This window comes from Cricetulus griseus, assembly GCF_003668045.3.
Source record: "Cricetulus griseus strain 17A/GY chromosome 1 unlocalized genomic scaffold, alternate assembly CriGri-PICRH-1.0 chr1_0, whole genome shotgun sequence".
NCBI classification, from domain to species: Eukaryota; Metazoa; Chordata; class Mammalia; order Rodentia; family Cricetidae; genus Cricetulus; species Cricetulus griseus.
This window is the reverse complement of record NW_023276806.1, coordinates 389,199-406,661: the sequence shown is the minus strand read 5'-3', so window position 1 is coordinate 406,661 and position 17,463 is coordinate 389,199. Positions and strand designations below refer to the sequence as shown.

At 33.8% G+C, this 17,463-nt stretch overlaps 1 protein-coding gene across 5 annotated transcripts in view; it reads left to right on the top strand.

Annotated features, from left to right (window-relative positions):
• Positions 1–17,236, top strand: part of Depdc1 (DEP domain containing 1) — a 40,301-nt gene extending 23,065 nt beyond the window's left edge. For 3 of the 5 annotated variants that reach the window (XM_027395214.2, XM_035451025.1, XM_027395216.2), the window contains 10 exons: positions 584–740; positions 1,751–1,872; positions 2,273–2,403; positions 4,673–4,720; positions 9,243–9,383; positions 10,890–11,726; positions 12,142–12,314; positions 13,967–14,143; positions 15,443–15,628; positions 16,271–17,236. In XM_027395214.2, coding sequence (XP_027251015.1) covers positions 584–740; positions 1,751–1,872; positions 2,273–2,403; positions 4,673–4,720; positions 9,243–9,383; positions 10,890–11,726; positions 12,142–12,314; positions 13,967–14,143; positions 15,443–15,628; positions 16,271–16,411 — 2,113 coding nt within the window. In that variant the 3' untranslated portion in view covers positions 16,412–17,236. The remainder of the gene's footprint in view (positions 1–583; positions 741–1,750; positions 1,873–2,272; positions 2,404–4,672; positions 4,721–9,242; positions 9,384–10,889; positions 11,727–12,141; positions 12,315–13,966; positions 14,144–15,442; positions 15,629–16,270) is intronic. The other 2 variants (XM_027395215.2, XM_027395217.2) reach the window with 2 other exon arrangements.
• The last annotated feature ends 227 nt before the right edge of the window (positions 17,237–17,463 follow it).

Below are 17,463 nucleotides of genomic sequence, written 5' to 3'. Positions count from 1 at the left end.
ATATTCTGTTCTTATTTCTATCATTGAAATATTACATATTAAGTTGAAAGACAAAATTCATCATAATCAAAAGAAGCAAAAGACTAAGTCCTAAAATTGGGATGAATTGTCAAAAAGCTGGAAGTATATCCAAACCTTGATTATTTTATTTTTATTTATTTATTTTGAGACAGGTTTTCTCTGTGTAGCCTTGGCTGTCCTGGAACTTGTTCGAACCACAGACCTGCCTCTGCCTCTGCCTCCTAAGTGCTGGTTTTAAAGGTGTGTGCCTCCAAAGCCCAGACCCAGCTATGATATTTTGCCACAGAGATTTATAAAACAGTATTCTAAAGCTATTTGTATGTAAGCATTACCTCTTTAACCAAACTAGTCCTGATTGTAGCCCTGCACTGTACATAAGCAAAACTGAAATGCGCACAGTATATTCAAGAGAGCAAGAAACTACTAAAATGTTGTAAAGATTTAATGGAATATTGACTTATCTAAAATCTTCTTTACTTGAAATGTAAGTAATTCTTTGTGTGACTTTTCAAATATACTATTTTATCACATCCTATTTAACTCCATATTATTTTTGAACCAGATTTCCTGCAACTTCTCCACTTAAAACTCTTCCACAAAGACATACAGAAATCAGGAAAACAAGCACAGAGTATTTTTCCAAAGATAAAGACAGTATTTTTAAATTACGAAATTTATCTCGTAAAACTCCTAAGAAGCGTGGATTACTTTTCTCTCAGGTAAAACATCCTTTTATTACTCAGTATTCTAAATAGCATAACCATGTGTTTGAAAATAAAATCATTAAAAGTAAATGATTCTTTAATATTTGAAGCCAATACTGAAATTTCCTACATTATAATATTAAAAAAGAATTATATGTGAATGTGTTTGGAACCTGCAGAAACAGTGTTGAATATAGTAATGAAGTAAAAATGAAAAGGATAATTTTATATTTTGTCATTTGCTATTCTTCCGATTTGATGTGTTAATCAGATTTCCACCACTGTTTTAAAATACCTAAGAATCAATCTCCAAGGAGACAAGTTAAATCTTAAATTTCAGAAGTTTCAGTCCATATTCTCTAGTCTCTGTTACTTTTGGTCTTATGACAAGGCACTGCAATCATAATAAGAGCATGTGAAGGAGAAAACTGTTTATGGAAACTGGAAGGTAAAAGAAGGCAAAGAGCCCTGGATTGGGGTACCAATAGCTGTCCCAAAAGCCTTCTGCTTGGGATTCGACTTTTGTACCGGCCTTGCCTCTTAAAGATTGCACCACCTAGTAGGACCAGGTTAGAGACTAAGACTTCAATATGGGTCATTTGCAGTATATTCATTATCTAAACAAGAGCCACATAATTATATGACTCTTCAACTTGTCTCTGCCACTAGTCTTTTATAAAGATAACCAACGATAAAGTACATAAACATGAAGTTAATTTCAATGTGTTGGGAAAGGTGCAAAACTGAAAACCATTATTATGTGTCCCATTACTTTTCAGACACCTTGTAACTCCACAGTAGATTTTGACTAATAAAACTACTATGAAAAACCTTACCTCAATAAATAAAGAGGAGATCCAGCAAGGAAGACAGCTAATGTTAATTTCAGTCCTACAGTCACAAAGAAAAAAAAAGAAAAAATCAAACCAAACAAACAAACAAAAAATACAGTGTTAAAGGTGTTTAACATTCCTTTAGTTTGAGTATAGACAGTAACAAACCAAAATAATATTTTTTTTCTTAAGGAAAATACAGAAAACATAAGTCATGAGAGAATAATCAATGAAGACCAAGAAAACTCAGCTGACAACAGAGAAATAAGCCAGGAAGATGTTGAAGAAGTTTGGAGATATATTATTATGATCTAGTAAGACAAAATTAAGCTATAGTTAAGATTCTGAAGTATATGGATTATTGATTTGATTTTTTTCATCTAGATATATGCAAGTGAATAGAAATATCACTTTAAAAATCTTAGAACTTAAGTATGCATGTATGTTTTTTAGTAATTCATTTTGGTACAGATCCAGTACACTATAAGAAAAGTTTCACCTCTCTAATTAAAGTCATCACAGTAGTTTGATAATTTTATTGAATTCCTCTAAATTTTCTTGATTAAGTATATATGCAAAATTAGACAGTAAATATGATCCTTGTATTTTTGTTGAAAGAAAAATACTCTGGTGGCTTTGTTGCAAGTCATGCTCACATTTATATTCTACTACTTTTATTTTATAATGAAAAATTATTCATACTCTTCTTCTTAGCCTGCAAACCATTTTAGGTGTGCCATCCATAGAAGAACTCATAAACCCAAGCCAAGTAATTCCTCAATATATTATCTACAACATGTCCAACACAAGTAAGCATGGAGTGGTTATACTACAAGACAAATCAGGTAGGTGTGTAGAAAAGAATTTGGAGTATTTTCAAATTTGGCAACCAGTGTTGTCTTTATAGGGCAATATAGAGACATAAATATAGAAAATAGAACCCTTTCCATGACCACATTCATTTAGTAATAACAATAGAATTTTTATTAATTTTTTTATTTGAATTAGAAAGATTATTTTACATGTCAATCCCAGTTCCCTTTTGCACCCCTCCTCCCCTGCCAACTAACACCTTACCTATCCCATACCCTTTCTGAATCCCAGGGAGGGTGAGGCCTTCCATAGGGGGTCTTCAGAGTCTGTCATATTCTTTAGGATAGGGCCTAGGCCCACCCCCTTATGTCTAGGCTCAGAGAGTATCCCTCCATGTGGGGTGGGCTCCCAAAGTCCATTCCTGTGCAAGGGATAAGTACTGATCCACTACAAGGGGCCCCATAGATTTCCCAGGTCTACTCACTGACACCCATTCAGGAGGTCTGGATCAGTCCCATGCTGGTTTCCCAGCTATCAGATTGGGGGTCAAGATCTCTCCCTTGTTCAGGTCAGCTGTTTCTGTGGGTTTCACTAGCCTGGTCTGGACCCCTTTGCTCATCACTCCTCCTTCTCTGCAACTGGATTCCAGTTCAGTTCAAGGTTTTGCTGTGGCTGTCAGCTTCTACTTCCACCAGCTGCTGGATGAAGGCTATAGGATGGTATAAGTTAGTCATCAATCTCATTATCAGGGGAGGGCATTTAAGGTAGCCTCTCTTCTATTGCTTAGATTGTTAGTTGGTATCATCTTTGTAGCTCTCCACACATTTCCCTAGTGCCTGATTTCTCTTTAAACCTGTCTCCCTCTATTATATTATCTCTTATCTTGCTCTCTTCTGTTCTTCTCCCAACTCTACCTCCCTGCCCCATCATGTCCTCCTCACCCCTCCTCTTCTCCCCTTCTCATTCTCCTACTTCCTTCTCCCTCTCTTCGTGCTCCCAATTTGCTCAGGAGATCTTGTCCCTTTCCTCTTCTCCAGGGGACCATGTATGTCTCTCTTATGGTCCTCCTTGTTTACTAGATTCTCTGACAGTATGGATTGTAGGCTCGTGGTCCTTTACTCTATGTCTAAAATCCACATATGAGTGAGGGCATACCACATTTGTCTTTGTGTGACTGGGTTACCTCACTCAGAATGGTTTCTTCTAATTCCATCCATTTGCCTGCAAATTTCAAGATTCCATTGTTTTTTGTTTTTTGTTTTTTGTTTTTGTTTTTTTTTTTTTCCTCCAATGAGTAGTACTCCATTGTGTAAATGTACCACATTTTCTCTATCCATTCTTCAGTTGAGGGGCATCTAGGTTGCTTCCAGGTTCTGGCTATTACAACTAATGCTGCTATGAACATGGTTGAACAGATGTCCTTGTTGTATGAATGTGCTTCTTTTGAGTATATGCCTAAGAGTGGAATTGCTGGATCTTGTGGTAGACTCATTCCCATTTTCCTGAGGGATCGCCATACTGATTTCCAAAGTTGCTGTACTAGTTGGCACTCCCACCAGCAGTGGAGGAGTGTACCCCTTTCTTCACATCCTCTCCAGCATAAACTGTCATTGGTGTTTTTTGATTTTAGCCATTCTGACAGGGTAGAATGGCCAACAATGGAATTTAAAAAAAATTCTTGATATCATAATTATTTAGTTGTCAACATGAATTAATTCAAGACTTTAGAAAAATGACAGCAATAAGCATGCAAATTGTAGACAAAAATTTATTTTAACAACACTTGTGTCGGGCAGTGGTAGCCCATGCCTTAATCCTAGCACTTTCGAGAAAGAGGCAGTCAGATCTCTGTGAGTTCGAGACCAGCCTGGTCTACAAGAGCTAGTTCAGATTTCGGGTTGAGCAAGCTGGATATGGGTACCAACTGAAATATTTTAAGCAGCACTTGGCATAAAAGTACCCTAGTATTCAGACGTAGTTAATTTTGGTCAAAGGCTTCACCTAAATCAGTAATAGTCATGTAGCATAGCAGATGGGAATTCATTTATATCCCAATAATCCCTTCCTATATAATTAATTCTTTATTTTGGGTAGCTACTTGTTTTAATTATAGAAAGAATCAAAGTCATTTTTAACTTTTTCAATTTTTTTGTATTTTAAGATATTGATCTGTCCAGAGCCAGTAGATAGCTCATCTGGTAAAAGCCATTGGTACAAAGCCAAGTATAACTTTAAAAGAAAAAAATTGCTTTCATAAAAACCATATGACTTAATATACATTCTTTGCATTTTTCTATCTAGAGGATCTTCCACACTGGGTATTATCTGCTATGAAATGCCTAGCAAATTGTAAGTCAAACTACAAGTGAGTGTGGGTGTGGGTGTGTCTGTGTGGTATATTATATTGAAAGTGTTTAACAAGAATGAAGAAAATATTTACAATTATGAGTCAAATAGTAGTCAAGTAGAATTGATTATAAGATCTTTATTTTCTGCAAAAAATGATTTTTAAGTCATAACCTGTCATTTTGGTTCAATTCAAATAAATCATAAACTCATAGAGTTATAGGAATTGAAGGGACTTTCAAGAAAACTGTAAAGCACAGTAATTGCCACAGTGAGGCCTATAGGCTTGAAGGTGGTAGCTTAGAAATTAAACAGTGTCTGAGTGGAAGAGGTTGAATCAGAAAGGAAGTTTCATAAAGCCCACATCCATCCTTTCCCATGACAGATTACTTCATGGGATGTATTAAGAGAAAAAGCTACATTAATATTCTACAAACCAGTTTTTAGCATTTTATTGCTCAACCTTTTTCTTTGTAAACAGTGATAGTTCATTTACAAAATTCTTACTGCTTTCAAAATAAATTTTTAAAATGTGCAAAGGATATAAGATTAAAAAGGAAAATCAGTAGCCCTCCTTTTTACAAATGATAAATGGGCTATGAAAGAAATCAGAGAAACATAACCTTTTACAATAGCTATAAATAATATAAAATAGCTATATATAATATAAAGTATCTTGGAGTAACTCTAATCAAACAAGTGAAGGACCTGTATGACAAGAACTTTGTCAGCTGTGGGAGTTTCCTGGTAGAATTCTTGGGGTTGCATGTGTATACTATCATATCATCAGCAAATATTGACAGTTTGACTTCTTTTACAATTTGTATGCCCTTGATCTCCTTTTGTTGTCTTATTGTTTTAGCCAGAACTTCTAGTACTATATTGAATAGGTATGGAGAAAGTGGACAGCCTTGTCTTGTTCCTGATTTTAGTGTAATTACTTTGAGTTTCTCTCCATGTCATTTACTGTTGGTTGTCAGTTTGACGTATATTGCTTTATTATGTTTAGGTATGTGCTTTGTATCTCTAATCTATCCAATACCTTTAACACCAAGGGGTGTTGGATTTTGGTAAAGGCTTTTTCAGCATCTAAAAAAAAAATTGCAAATGTATATGCTTTTAAGTCAGCAAAAGTTAAAATGTGTTTTAGAAATTCTAGTATAGGTGTTATTTTCTAGTTCTTTAAAAGTTAGTATTTTTGAAAATTTAATGGGATTTTATAAATGTTGAAAATTATATTACTTATTGTATGTTAAAATGATAGAATAGCAAAATAAATAGCAATTGTTTAAATAAGTTACAGAAACATTTTACTCAAGGAATTAAGATAAAGAGCCTGAGTTTAACCATAGACTTTTGAATATTTTTGCTGCTACGCTACTGTCTTGATCACCTGTGACTTATGGTTAATAAGACACATAAGCATTTTTAAAGGCATTTATCTTCCATCTTTAGGGATTTGTGTCTTCCCTCTCTTCACAGTTTATATTTTACCTAAATGACAGCAAAATATATAACTTATTGGATTTCAGTTAACTGCAACAAGTTTAACTAGAGTCTATAGCCGTGGTTCTGAACCTATGGGTCACAACCCTTTTGTTAAACGTCTACCTCCAAAAATATTAATATTTCAATCCATAACAGAAAAATTACAGTCCTGAAGTAGCAACGAAAATAATTTTGTACTTGGGGTCACCACAACATGAGGAACTGGACTAAAGAGTCACAGCATTAGGAAGGTTAAGAACCACCGGTCTATACAAAAAAATAGTCTTGTGAATTAGTTTTTTGTTTTTGTTTTGTTTTGTTTGTTTTTTCTATTCATTTATTTAGCTCATAAATAAAGTCATGCACAATTATGATACACAATACAGTATGTTCACAATGGCATGGCTAAATTAAACCAATTAACATGTTATATCACACATATTCATCATTTTTGTTTTGAGAACACTTAAAGTATACTATCTCACAACTTTTAAAATATAGCATATTGTTATCAACCATATTTATCATGCTCTCAGTAGACCTCAAGACTTCAGAGAGTCCATGCCTCTTGTCCAGCTGCATTTTTATATCCTTAAACCAATTGTTTCCCCATTGTTAAAAGACCCACATTGAAGCCTAATAGCCAAAATTCTGCTCTCTGTTCCCATAAGTTCATCATTTCTAGGTTACACATAAAATTGAAATTGTGTGACATTTGTCTTCCAGTGTGTCACTTTTTTTTTTTTTTTGGCAAGCATATAACTTTACTACTTACTAAAGATGAAATCAAATTTGCGTGCACAGGTGAGCACTCACTGAAACACCTTGGATTCATCCCATATTTGAGTTTCAATTAGCTTATATATAAATATATTTTTATATTTATATAAAAAGAGCAATAATGGCAATATGCTATGCATCAATAGCAGCAACAGCTTTTCCAGGTTCTGCAGTCATTTGGACAAAATTGTAGAGACATCCAGCACACTCCATTAAAAAAAATAAAAAACAAAACAAAATAAAAAAACAAACAACAACAAAGTAAAAAACAAAATCCCAGAAAACAGCACAGTTTTGTTACTCTTGTGGTACTTGGCACCATTTTTTTTTTTAAATTAGCTTCTCAGTCATCATCTGGGAGGAAACCATTCTGAGCAACATCATTAAAAACAGCTCTGATAAAGCATGGTCACTACTATGTATCATAAAGCAGGTCCACATATGAGTGAGTACATATCATGTTTGTCTTTTTGTGATTGGGTTACCTTGCTCAGAATGGTTTCTTCGAGTTCCATCCATTTTCCTGAAAATTTCAAGATTCCATTGTTTTTTTCTGCTGAGTAGTACTCCATTGTGTAAATGTACCACAATTTCTCTATCCATTCTTCAGTTGAGGGACTTCTAGGCTGCTTCCAGTTTCTGGCTATTACAAATAATGCTGCTATGAACATGGTTGGACATATGTCCTTGTTATATGGGTATATGCCTAGGAGTGGAATTGCTGGATCTTGTGGTAGACTCATTCCCATTGTCTTGAGGAGTTGCCATACTGATTTCCACAGTGGCTGTACAAGTTGGCACTCCCACCAGCAGTGGAGGAGTATTCCTCTTTCTCCGAATCCTCTCCAGCATAAACTGTCATTGGCATTTTTGATTTTAGCCATTCTGATAGGAGTAAGATGGTATCTCAGAGTTGTTTTGATTTGCATTTCCCTGATGACTAAGGATGTTGAACAGTTTCTCATGTGTCTTTCAGCCATTTTAGATTCCTCTATTGAGAATTGTCTATTTAGTTCTGTACCCCACTTTTTAGTTGAATTGTTTGGAGTTTGAGGGACTAGCTTCTTGAGTTCTTTGTATATTTTGGAGATCAGCCCTCTGTCAGATGTGGGGTTGGTGAGTATCTTTTCCCAGTCTGTGGGCTGCCGTTTTGTCTTGCTGACTGTCTCCTTGTGAATTAGTCTTAAGAATGCTATCCACAACTTTTCCCCCAGAGTTGAAAATCAGGATTCTCAGAACTGTCTGTTAATCCAAAGGACCTAGAATTAAAATCTAAACTATATAACTATAAATTCGGTGTTTTTATGTTTAGTGAAACTTTTTTCATCTTAGAAAAATTACTAGTGATATTTAATATTCTATGTATTAAGAATATCTCTTATATCTGCTTTTGAAAACTACCTAGCTTGGTCTCCATAAAAATCAATATTAGCTTTTAAACTATTAAGTATGTGGGTGATTTGCTTTTTCTTTAATCATTTTGCAGTATGTATACTTACAACTTGTATAGCCATACAAAATTTGGAAGCAGGAAAAAAAAACTATGTTTGGTTCATGAAAAATGGATTTTGGTAATAGTAACTCCAAAGTATAAGTACAAACTCATTCGCTATGGAAATGTTCTCAAGACTCCAGTGCAGTTGAATCTGTTTTATAAACCATGTCCCAGAAGATTTTTACAGGGAAAAGTCCAGGTCAGAGTTTAGAGACACTAAATTAGAGACTCCAGAGCAAATAATTCTAGGTCAATAAATTCTTAACTTCCCCTTGATGGATTCTATCCTGTGTTCAGAAGTTTATATATTTAATAGATCAACAATGACCAATAATCATGTTTTTTCAATAGTAGTATTAACTCTAAAATGTAATGACAACAAAATATTGCAATGATTAAGAATTTTCAGAGGGAAATTTATTCATAAAAGTATTGACATGCAAAAGATGGTTTAGAACAATTATTTATATTATACTATTCTTGTTCTCATAAAATAAATATAATAATAATGGGTGTTTTTAAAATATACCATAAATGTTGCTTTATTATAGTTTTCATGTATTAAAATAATAGTAAAACAAAATACTAGCCAGAGTCTGCTTACAGTGAAAAGATGAGACTTAAGTTAATGCATTGCATGTATTGTAGCATGAATTGTTGACTATAGCTCCCCCACGAAATACAATTTTGAACTTAGGTGTACTTTTAATTGTGTTAAATTGAAATATACTTTACCCATTTGTTCTGCCTTCTGCTTCTTAGGGCCAAAGAGTAATGACAACAATAATCCAACTTATGTTGGATTTGAACGTGATGTATTCAGAACAATTGCAGATTATTTTCTAGATCTCCCTGAACCTCTACTTACATTTGAATATTATGAATTATTTGTGAACATTTTGGGTATGTATAAATTTTACTTATTATTTAAATTAAATTTATTCCATTAAAATTTTGTTTCCTTAAAGTTAAAGGTCTAAAAACATAATAAATATAAATGTGGTATACTATAAACTATTTCAAAAATTAGTAATGCCATAATTATACTAGTTCTAATGGTTCAAATATGCTTTAACGACAGTTGCCCTGTAATCAACTGTCATGTAATTCTGACATAGCTCCCTAGAGTTAGCCCTGATCCTACAGGAGAAGGGCTCAGATACACAAGACTAGTGGTGCTGACAACATTTAAGTTCCTTTTGCTCCCATACTTGTACTCAGCCAACTAACAATTAAAAGGTTCATTTGAACCCCTCTGTAATTTACTCATGAAATCCTGGAAAGTGAATATATTTATTATTTTGTTTTAAAAAGGATAGAACTCAGGAACAGACAAAGAGAAGACATGCACATGGAAGGAATGGGGGTGACACAGTCTCTATGCCCTCTCAGGAGAGACTCCCTGAGCAGCTGTGTGTTCATCAACACAAAGCTGCCTTAGCTTCACTGTTTCAGAATTTCAAGTAGGTTTTATTAGCTAGATATGATTAAGTTCTCATTTTTATACTATTGAACTCAGTCTCCATCCCCCTCCCCTTCCCAAGAGGTTGTAGGTAATGCTGATGTGTGGCAAGCCATGAGTTAAGTTAGCACAAACTCATGTATGTTGAAATAGCTCCTTGTGAATAACAAGACTGATCACACAGGAAATTCCAAGGATTTTAGGATTTCTATGCCAGTAACCAAGAACAGAGACTTGGTCTGTTCAGTTGTCACTGGTCTTCATGTGCTGTTTACATTCCCCTGGATTCAACCAAACCACAATCAAAAATGTTATGCTTTTAACGTAGCTACATAGAATTTGCAGTGTTTTTTTTTTCTTGTCATTCTCTAAATGATAAATATATACATAGTGTTTACTTTGTGTTAGTTATGTAAATAATCTAGAGATTGTTGTTTGCTTGATTGATTGATTTTTGTTTCTTGAGATAGGGTTTCTCTTAAATGCATAGGTTACATGTATGTGCATGGTACACCGTTTTACACAGGACGTTTTACATGGAAGATTTGGTCCATGCACATCCCTGGAACCAGTTTTCCCATGAACACAGAGATGATTATGTGTGTCTCTATATTCAGTTATCTTATAATTGATGGGTTTCAAGTACTATTAGGATTAAAAACAAAGATTTTTAAGTATGTACTGATTCAAGCCTTCTAATTAGGCTGCTAAATTATTTTTTAAATAATTTATATCACAATTGGAAAAACCACTAGTCAATCTTGCATGTTTGTAACTGAATGCTGCATGTGTCCTCTTGAAGTGGCTTCCAAATTAGGCAACTTCTATGTGTTCTCTACTAACAGTGTATATTATAATGATGCTTTATTTTTAACTTTACTATTTTTGTTTTATTTTTGTCCACTGTCTTGCAGTTGCATCTTAATTTTTTTTTCATTTTCTGGTAGTTGTTTGTGGCTACATCACAGTTTCAGATAGAACAAGTGGGATACATAAAATCCATGATGATCCACGGTCTTCAAAAATTCATCATTTAAGCAATTTGAATTCCTTCAAATCAACTGAGTGTCTTCTTCTCAGTCTGCTTCACAAAGACAAAAGCAGTGAAGAATTGGATTCTACCGAGATACTGCAAAGAAGTGATCAAGGATCTCAAGAAAGATGTGCCAAGACCATGCAGATAGTTAATTTTAGAAACAGAAGAGCTAGTGCTAATGACATAATGGGAGGAAGCTGTCATAATTTAATAGGCTTAAGTAATACACATGTTCTGTCTTCTAACACCAAACCAAGGTGCTCTTCTTTGGAAGGAATTGTAGATATGCCAGGGAATTCAAGTAAAAAGGCATCCAGTGTCTTCCACCAGTCTTTTCTGAGCAAAGTACTAAATAGTAAGCAATCTTTAGTGCCAATGACCAAACAGAAATCTCTATTTAATCTTCACTCCGAAGAAAATATTCAGCAGCCATACTGTGCTGATTTTAAAAGAAACCCTACTTTGACTGTTCAAAACCAAGGGGAGTTATGGAAAGGAAACAATAATTCAAAACAGCTTTGTAGATCTCAGAGTTTACTTTTAAGAAATAGTACAAGACAGAATAGATATATCAATACACCAGTAGCTGAAATTATAATGAAACCAAATGTTGGACAAGGCAGTACAAGTGTTCGAAGTGAGCTCGGAGAGTCTAGTCCCACAATCAATAAAAGACTGTGCAAAAGCACAGTAGAACTTTCAGAGAATTCTTTGCTTCCAGCTGCTTCTAAGTTGACTGGCACACAAAGTAAGGCTGTTTTCAATGCATGTGATGTTAACTTTTAATGTTTACTAACTCTGCTTTGTATTCCTGGCTTTTCTGGTCTGAAATTGCTTTTTGTTTTCCTTGAAAAGAAATTATTGTAAAATACTTTGGTCATGCATAACCAATGTTTATTCTACCCTACTTAAAGCACTTAATTTCTTTTCCTTTAATTTCACTTATTCTGTGTCACTTTATGAGATTTTAATACTTAGAAATAGGTTGTAAAACAATAGCTATTATCTTATTACACTTTTAAGGAATGTAGAAATTTGTAACCCTTAATTAAAAGGAAAATACTAAGATATTATATTTCCCTTTTTATATAACTGTGTATTATATTCATTTGAAAATATTATCACTGATGATTTTTTGGGGATGGGGTGACTTTGCCTTCTAGGTTTGCTGCAACCTCATTTAGAGAGAGTTGCCATCAATGCTCTACAGTTATGTTGTTTGTTACTTCCCCCATCAAATCGTAGAAAGCTTCAACTCTTAATGTGCATGATTTCTCGAATGAGTCAAAATGTTGATATGCCCAAACTTCATGAAGAAATAGGTACAAGATCATTGGTAAGTTGATTTTTAGCATAATTTTTATTCTATTATATACTGTATATTCCTCAAGAATTTCAATACATGTATACAATGTATTTTGACCATATTCACCTCCTATTCCGCTACCCCTCCTCCCAACTTTATATCCTCATTTTTAAATAACTTAGTGAGCCCAATTATGTTGTCCATATATACATGGATATAGGGCATTCACTGGAGCTTCATTGACCTCACTGGGGCCAAACCCCTAAAGATAACAGACTCTTCCTCCTCTAATAACCATCAGCCATCATTAGCTCCTCAGCCATGGATAGGGCTTATAAATCCCTCCACCTCAATACTGGAATGTTGATTGTTTGATCTTGTGCAGGCAACCATTATTGTAAGTTTCTGAATTTATTAGTCTTGTCATATCCAGAAGACCCTATTTCATTCAAGTTCTCCCTGTCCTCTGCCTCTTCCATGATGTTCCCTGAATCTTGGTCTCTGTGTGTGTGTGTGTGTGTGTGTGTGTGTAGGGGGCGGTGCTTGGGGGGAGTTATAACAGAAAAAAATAAGCCCTGGTTCATCAACTATTTGAAAGCACTGCTTGTGTGATAATTTTATCTTATACTTCCTAAGTTAGAAAAGCTTTCAATAATAAAATAAAATATAAAATAACTTTAAATTACTTTGAAGAAAACAAAGTGACCCCAGAAAAGTAAAAACATGTATGGAAAGCACAAAAACAGTTTAGTAAATTTGTACTGGTATATATTCTACCAAGGTTAAGTTCTTAGTTTTTATTTTTTTTGTATTATTGATCAATTCATTATTTTTTATTTTATTCCAAGTATTTGGATTTAAAAGTTAGTTAAACTTAAAAACAAAACAACCCTAAAAACTTGACCTTTTCTAAGAGAAAATATTTGTCATCTATATTGAAAAATGTAAAAAGGGTTCTATGAGAAGGAGAATATAGACAAAGAACAAAAAGCTGAAATTGAGCTTTGGAACTAAAAGAATATTTCAAATCAGCAAATATGTTCTTCATTTACTATGTGCAAATATTTAAGATAGAATTCAAATATTCTAATTACTGTATGTTATAGATAAGGATTATGTAACTATGAGAGTAATGAGTTTTGAGGACAGAATTCTCCCACAGTTACAAAAATTCTTATTATGGAAATGGAGATGTGCACATCAACTCACTGTCTAAATAAACACTAATAATCACTAACTACTATTTTCCAAAGTTTCAAAAGATAAATAGTGCCAACTTTAAAACTTCTGCTGATTGTATGTTCTGTATGTTGTATATTCTCCTGGTTTGTGGTCTTGTAGAATTAGTTTAATATAGTAAGGCTTTGTTCTCTAACAGCTTTTGGCTTAATGATTATATCTATATTAATAGTACCTGTGGTATTTATTAATGAAACTATAACAAAATTAATGAAAACCTGTTAAACATATTCCATTGGAACTTTAACAAAAATAAGCAACAAACTTTTTAAAGTCTTGTAATAGAATTTTTACCTTCATAACTATAATAAATTATTTCAATGTGTTCTAAACTGAAATCTGCCTATCACTTTATCCCCATACTACATGTAATGCAAATTGGAAATTATTGGCATTGTCATTTATATGAAACCTTAGGTTCTTAAGTTGGCATCTTTTTGTAGATGATACGTACTTTTTCTCGGTGTGTGTTGTGTTGTGCTGAAGAAGTGGATCTTGATGAGCTTCTCGCTTCAAGATTGGTTTCTTTCCTAATGGATCATCATCAGGAAATTCTTCAAGTACCCACTTATTTACAGACTGCAGTGGAGAAACATCTTGACTACATTAGAAAGGGCCATGTAGGTATTTTGAATCTTAAAAATCTCTGCATTAGTTATTCACAAGTAGCAAATTCACCTCAAAGTAACCTCCATAAAAAAGAAAATGGACACTTACTAGTTCACATAAACATTCTTTAAGTCAGGAATATGTAGAGCCTGGAGACTCACACAGCACTAGGACTCTTCTTGGCCTTTCTTCTCTTGCTTCCTTTACATGATGAGCAATATGATGATAGAAGTGCCTGTATCACAGCATTGGTTTTGAGATCCAAAGCAAATGAAAAGCAATCCCTCAATCTCCAATTAGAAAAAAAATTGATATGGACTCTGTGCATGTGCATGTGAGGGCCAGAGATCAACCAGTTGTCTTTCTCCAATATTCTCTGACTTGACCCTGAAATTGGGACTCTCTATGAATTTGGAGTTCATTAATTCAGCTAGACAAAATTCCAGGAATCTAGCCTCAGCTCTGTATCCAGATTTTATGTAGGCTCTGGGTATTCAAACTCAAGTCCTCATGCCTGCTTGGGGAACATTTTACCCATTGAGCCATCTCCCCAGTCCCTATGTATGAACTATTGATTGTCTCATGCTAAGTTATATATCCAGTTTTTGAAAATCTGAGGGTAAATTGTATGGAAATAGTCTTATTCTGATACATTCTATATAGTTAAAGTAGAATTCATTCTTAAGGAAAGAAGAAGGTTAGAATAAGTAGAATGGGAAAAAAATGTTGGAAAAAGGAATCCACTAAGCAGCAGATATCTAGCATATTCAGGCATTGTCTGTCAAGCACATTGTGTTTTTTTTCTTATGTATATTATTATGATATTGTACTGCCTTACCTTTAATATAACTGTACCTTAAACTTCATTATTAATAAATATAGGGGCTCTGTTAGTGCTCTGGTGCTCAAAAGCAATGCATCAGTGCTTCATTACTAACTCAAAATATTGGTGTTTTAAATTAATTAAAACACCATTTAGATTGTTGTGTTTTATACTGCAAATAATAAAATCCATAGTTGACAGTGAGAATAGCTACCTTCAGTACTTTTATATACATTTTCTCATGCAATCTTCATTTTAATGATGAGGAAACAGACTAGAAGTCATTTTAATGATATAAAATAGTAGGCTGTGGGGCTTGGACTTACCACTCACTTACCTCTACTGTATAATGTTCAGTTTTTCTAACACTCCAAATGTTTGATTGGGGCCAAAATGATAGATACTAGATTCCATCAAAAGTGTTCTATACAGGAAAAATATGACTAGAACATACAGATTTTCGCTGTCTTGGTTTGTTCACCAACAGGTTAAAAATCCTGGATATGGACAAGTTGTTCCTTTGCCAACATATTCTTACTGTCAGCAGATTAGTACTCAAGAATTTGATGAGCAGAAAATTTCAACTTCTCAAGTTGCAATTGAAGAACTTTTGGAGAGCATTGTTAGAAGTAAAAGCTTGTCTCTAAAGGAGAGAAGAAGAAAACTGAGACAGGTACAAGAATGTACAACTTCTCCATGTCACAGATGTTTTCCAGTGTGTGATCAATGATTGCTATTTCTAATCATTTTAGGATAAAATCTTAACCTAAATATATAGATTATATGTTGTTTTTCATTATATACTTAAAGTATATGAATTAACACCTGTTTGAAAATATAGAAATTAATATCTGGTAATACTCTACCTTAAGTTTAAAATTATTACAATAATATTAATTGACTCTTTATTTTACAGTATTTTGTATGTTGTACTTTGAATTAAGCTGGGGAAGCATATGTAAAATCTGAATTATAACACCTATCTCTGAATGTCTCATCCCTGCCATTATTTAGAATGCTCAGCTTAAAAGCTCAGTAGCTGCATGATTCTAGAAAGAACACAGCCTGAGCAACTCGAGAGAGAAATACCAACTACAACAAATCCCTGTGGCCTTGATAGGCTTTACCAATGAGAAACATTTGAGTTTTGGATGAGAATTAGCAGAAAAGAATCCTGGAATTATAATAGTGACAGGTGTCTGAAGGATCTTACAGTGTTCGCTTAAAAAATATGAAGAGAAAAGCAAGAGTCAGATGAAAGAATACTTGATGAGCTTCATCAAGGGAAATAACATTCTTCTCCTTCATTTTTAAGTTTCAGAAGGAATACCCCTTAATATATAAGAAAAGATTTCCAACCACTGAGAGTGAAGCAGCACTTTTGGATGGCAAACCTACAATCAAGCAACCAATGCTGAGTTTAAGAAATGCAAAGTTTCACAGTCTTCGATACTGACTTAAAACTTCAGTAAATGTGGCCATACATAAGAGTATTTCTACTTAAAATGAAGTCTATTAATATTATTGTTTCCCTTAAAAGGACCTTATGTAAGGAGATGGCAAAATAGTCTTTTTTCTATGCAAAGCTGCTAAAGCTACTGGATTTCAGCTAAGAATACCTAGCAAAACCCTATACCAAATGTATTAATTAGAAACAATATTTTTAATACAATGATCTAGTAAGGCTATCAATTTTGTATCTTGGAAATGAGATTGTGGTGCTGTTTTAAAAGAAAATGTGCCTTTGTCTATATGTGTACTTATGGATATTATCTAAAGAACTGGTGGTTTAGGATTACTTCTTTATTTTTAAGTATCAGAATGTGAAGAATGTTGTACTCTTTTGTATAGTCTTTTATACTTATGATCTATTTATATTTGTATAAACACAGACTTGTAGCTTCGTTTCTGCTTATTGGAGTTTGATTTATTGGGAGCTGAAGGTGGTTGGTTTTTGACATAAAGTCTCACTATGTACCCCATTCTAATCTCAAACTCAGAGTCCTCCTGCCTTTTACTCCTGAACGGTAGGAATCTACGTGTGTACCACCATTCCTGGCTTATGTATGTGTTTTTTTAAGATGTTTGTGTAAGATTTTTGTTATCCCCTAAATGTTATCACAGCTACTTCAGTCTTTTTTACAGAAATGTCTTTTGAATCTTTACATTCACTATTCTAATACTGAAATAGGGCTATAATAGTTATTTACCAATAGCAATGTGCCTTTCATTGTTTCTTAAATGTGGAGACCATGATAAATAAAGCAGAATTTCTTCTCTAGGGGCATTTATTTTTTTTTTTTTTCAATCAAGGGAACAACATTTTCAGGCCCTTAAAAAATAATATTTTTGCTAACATAGAGGTTTGGGGATTTCTTCAGCTGGCCTGGCCTTTCTGAGAAGAATTCTCTAAGCTAATGTTTTTAAGCTGGAGCACACTGGAATTACCAAGATCTGGTAGGCCAATTAAGTCTATAATTTAGAGATGTCACAAAGACATTGATACTT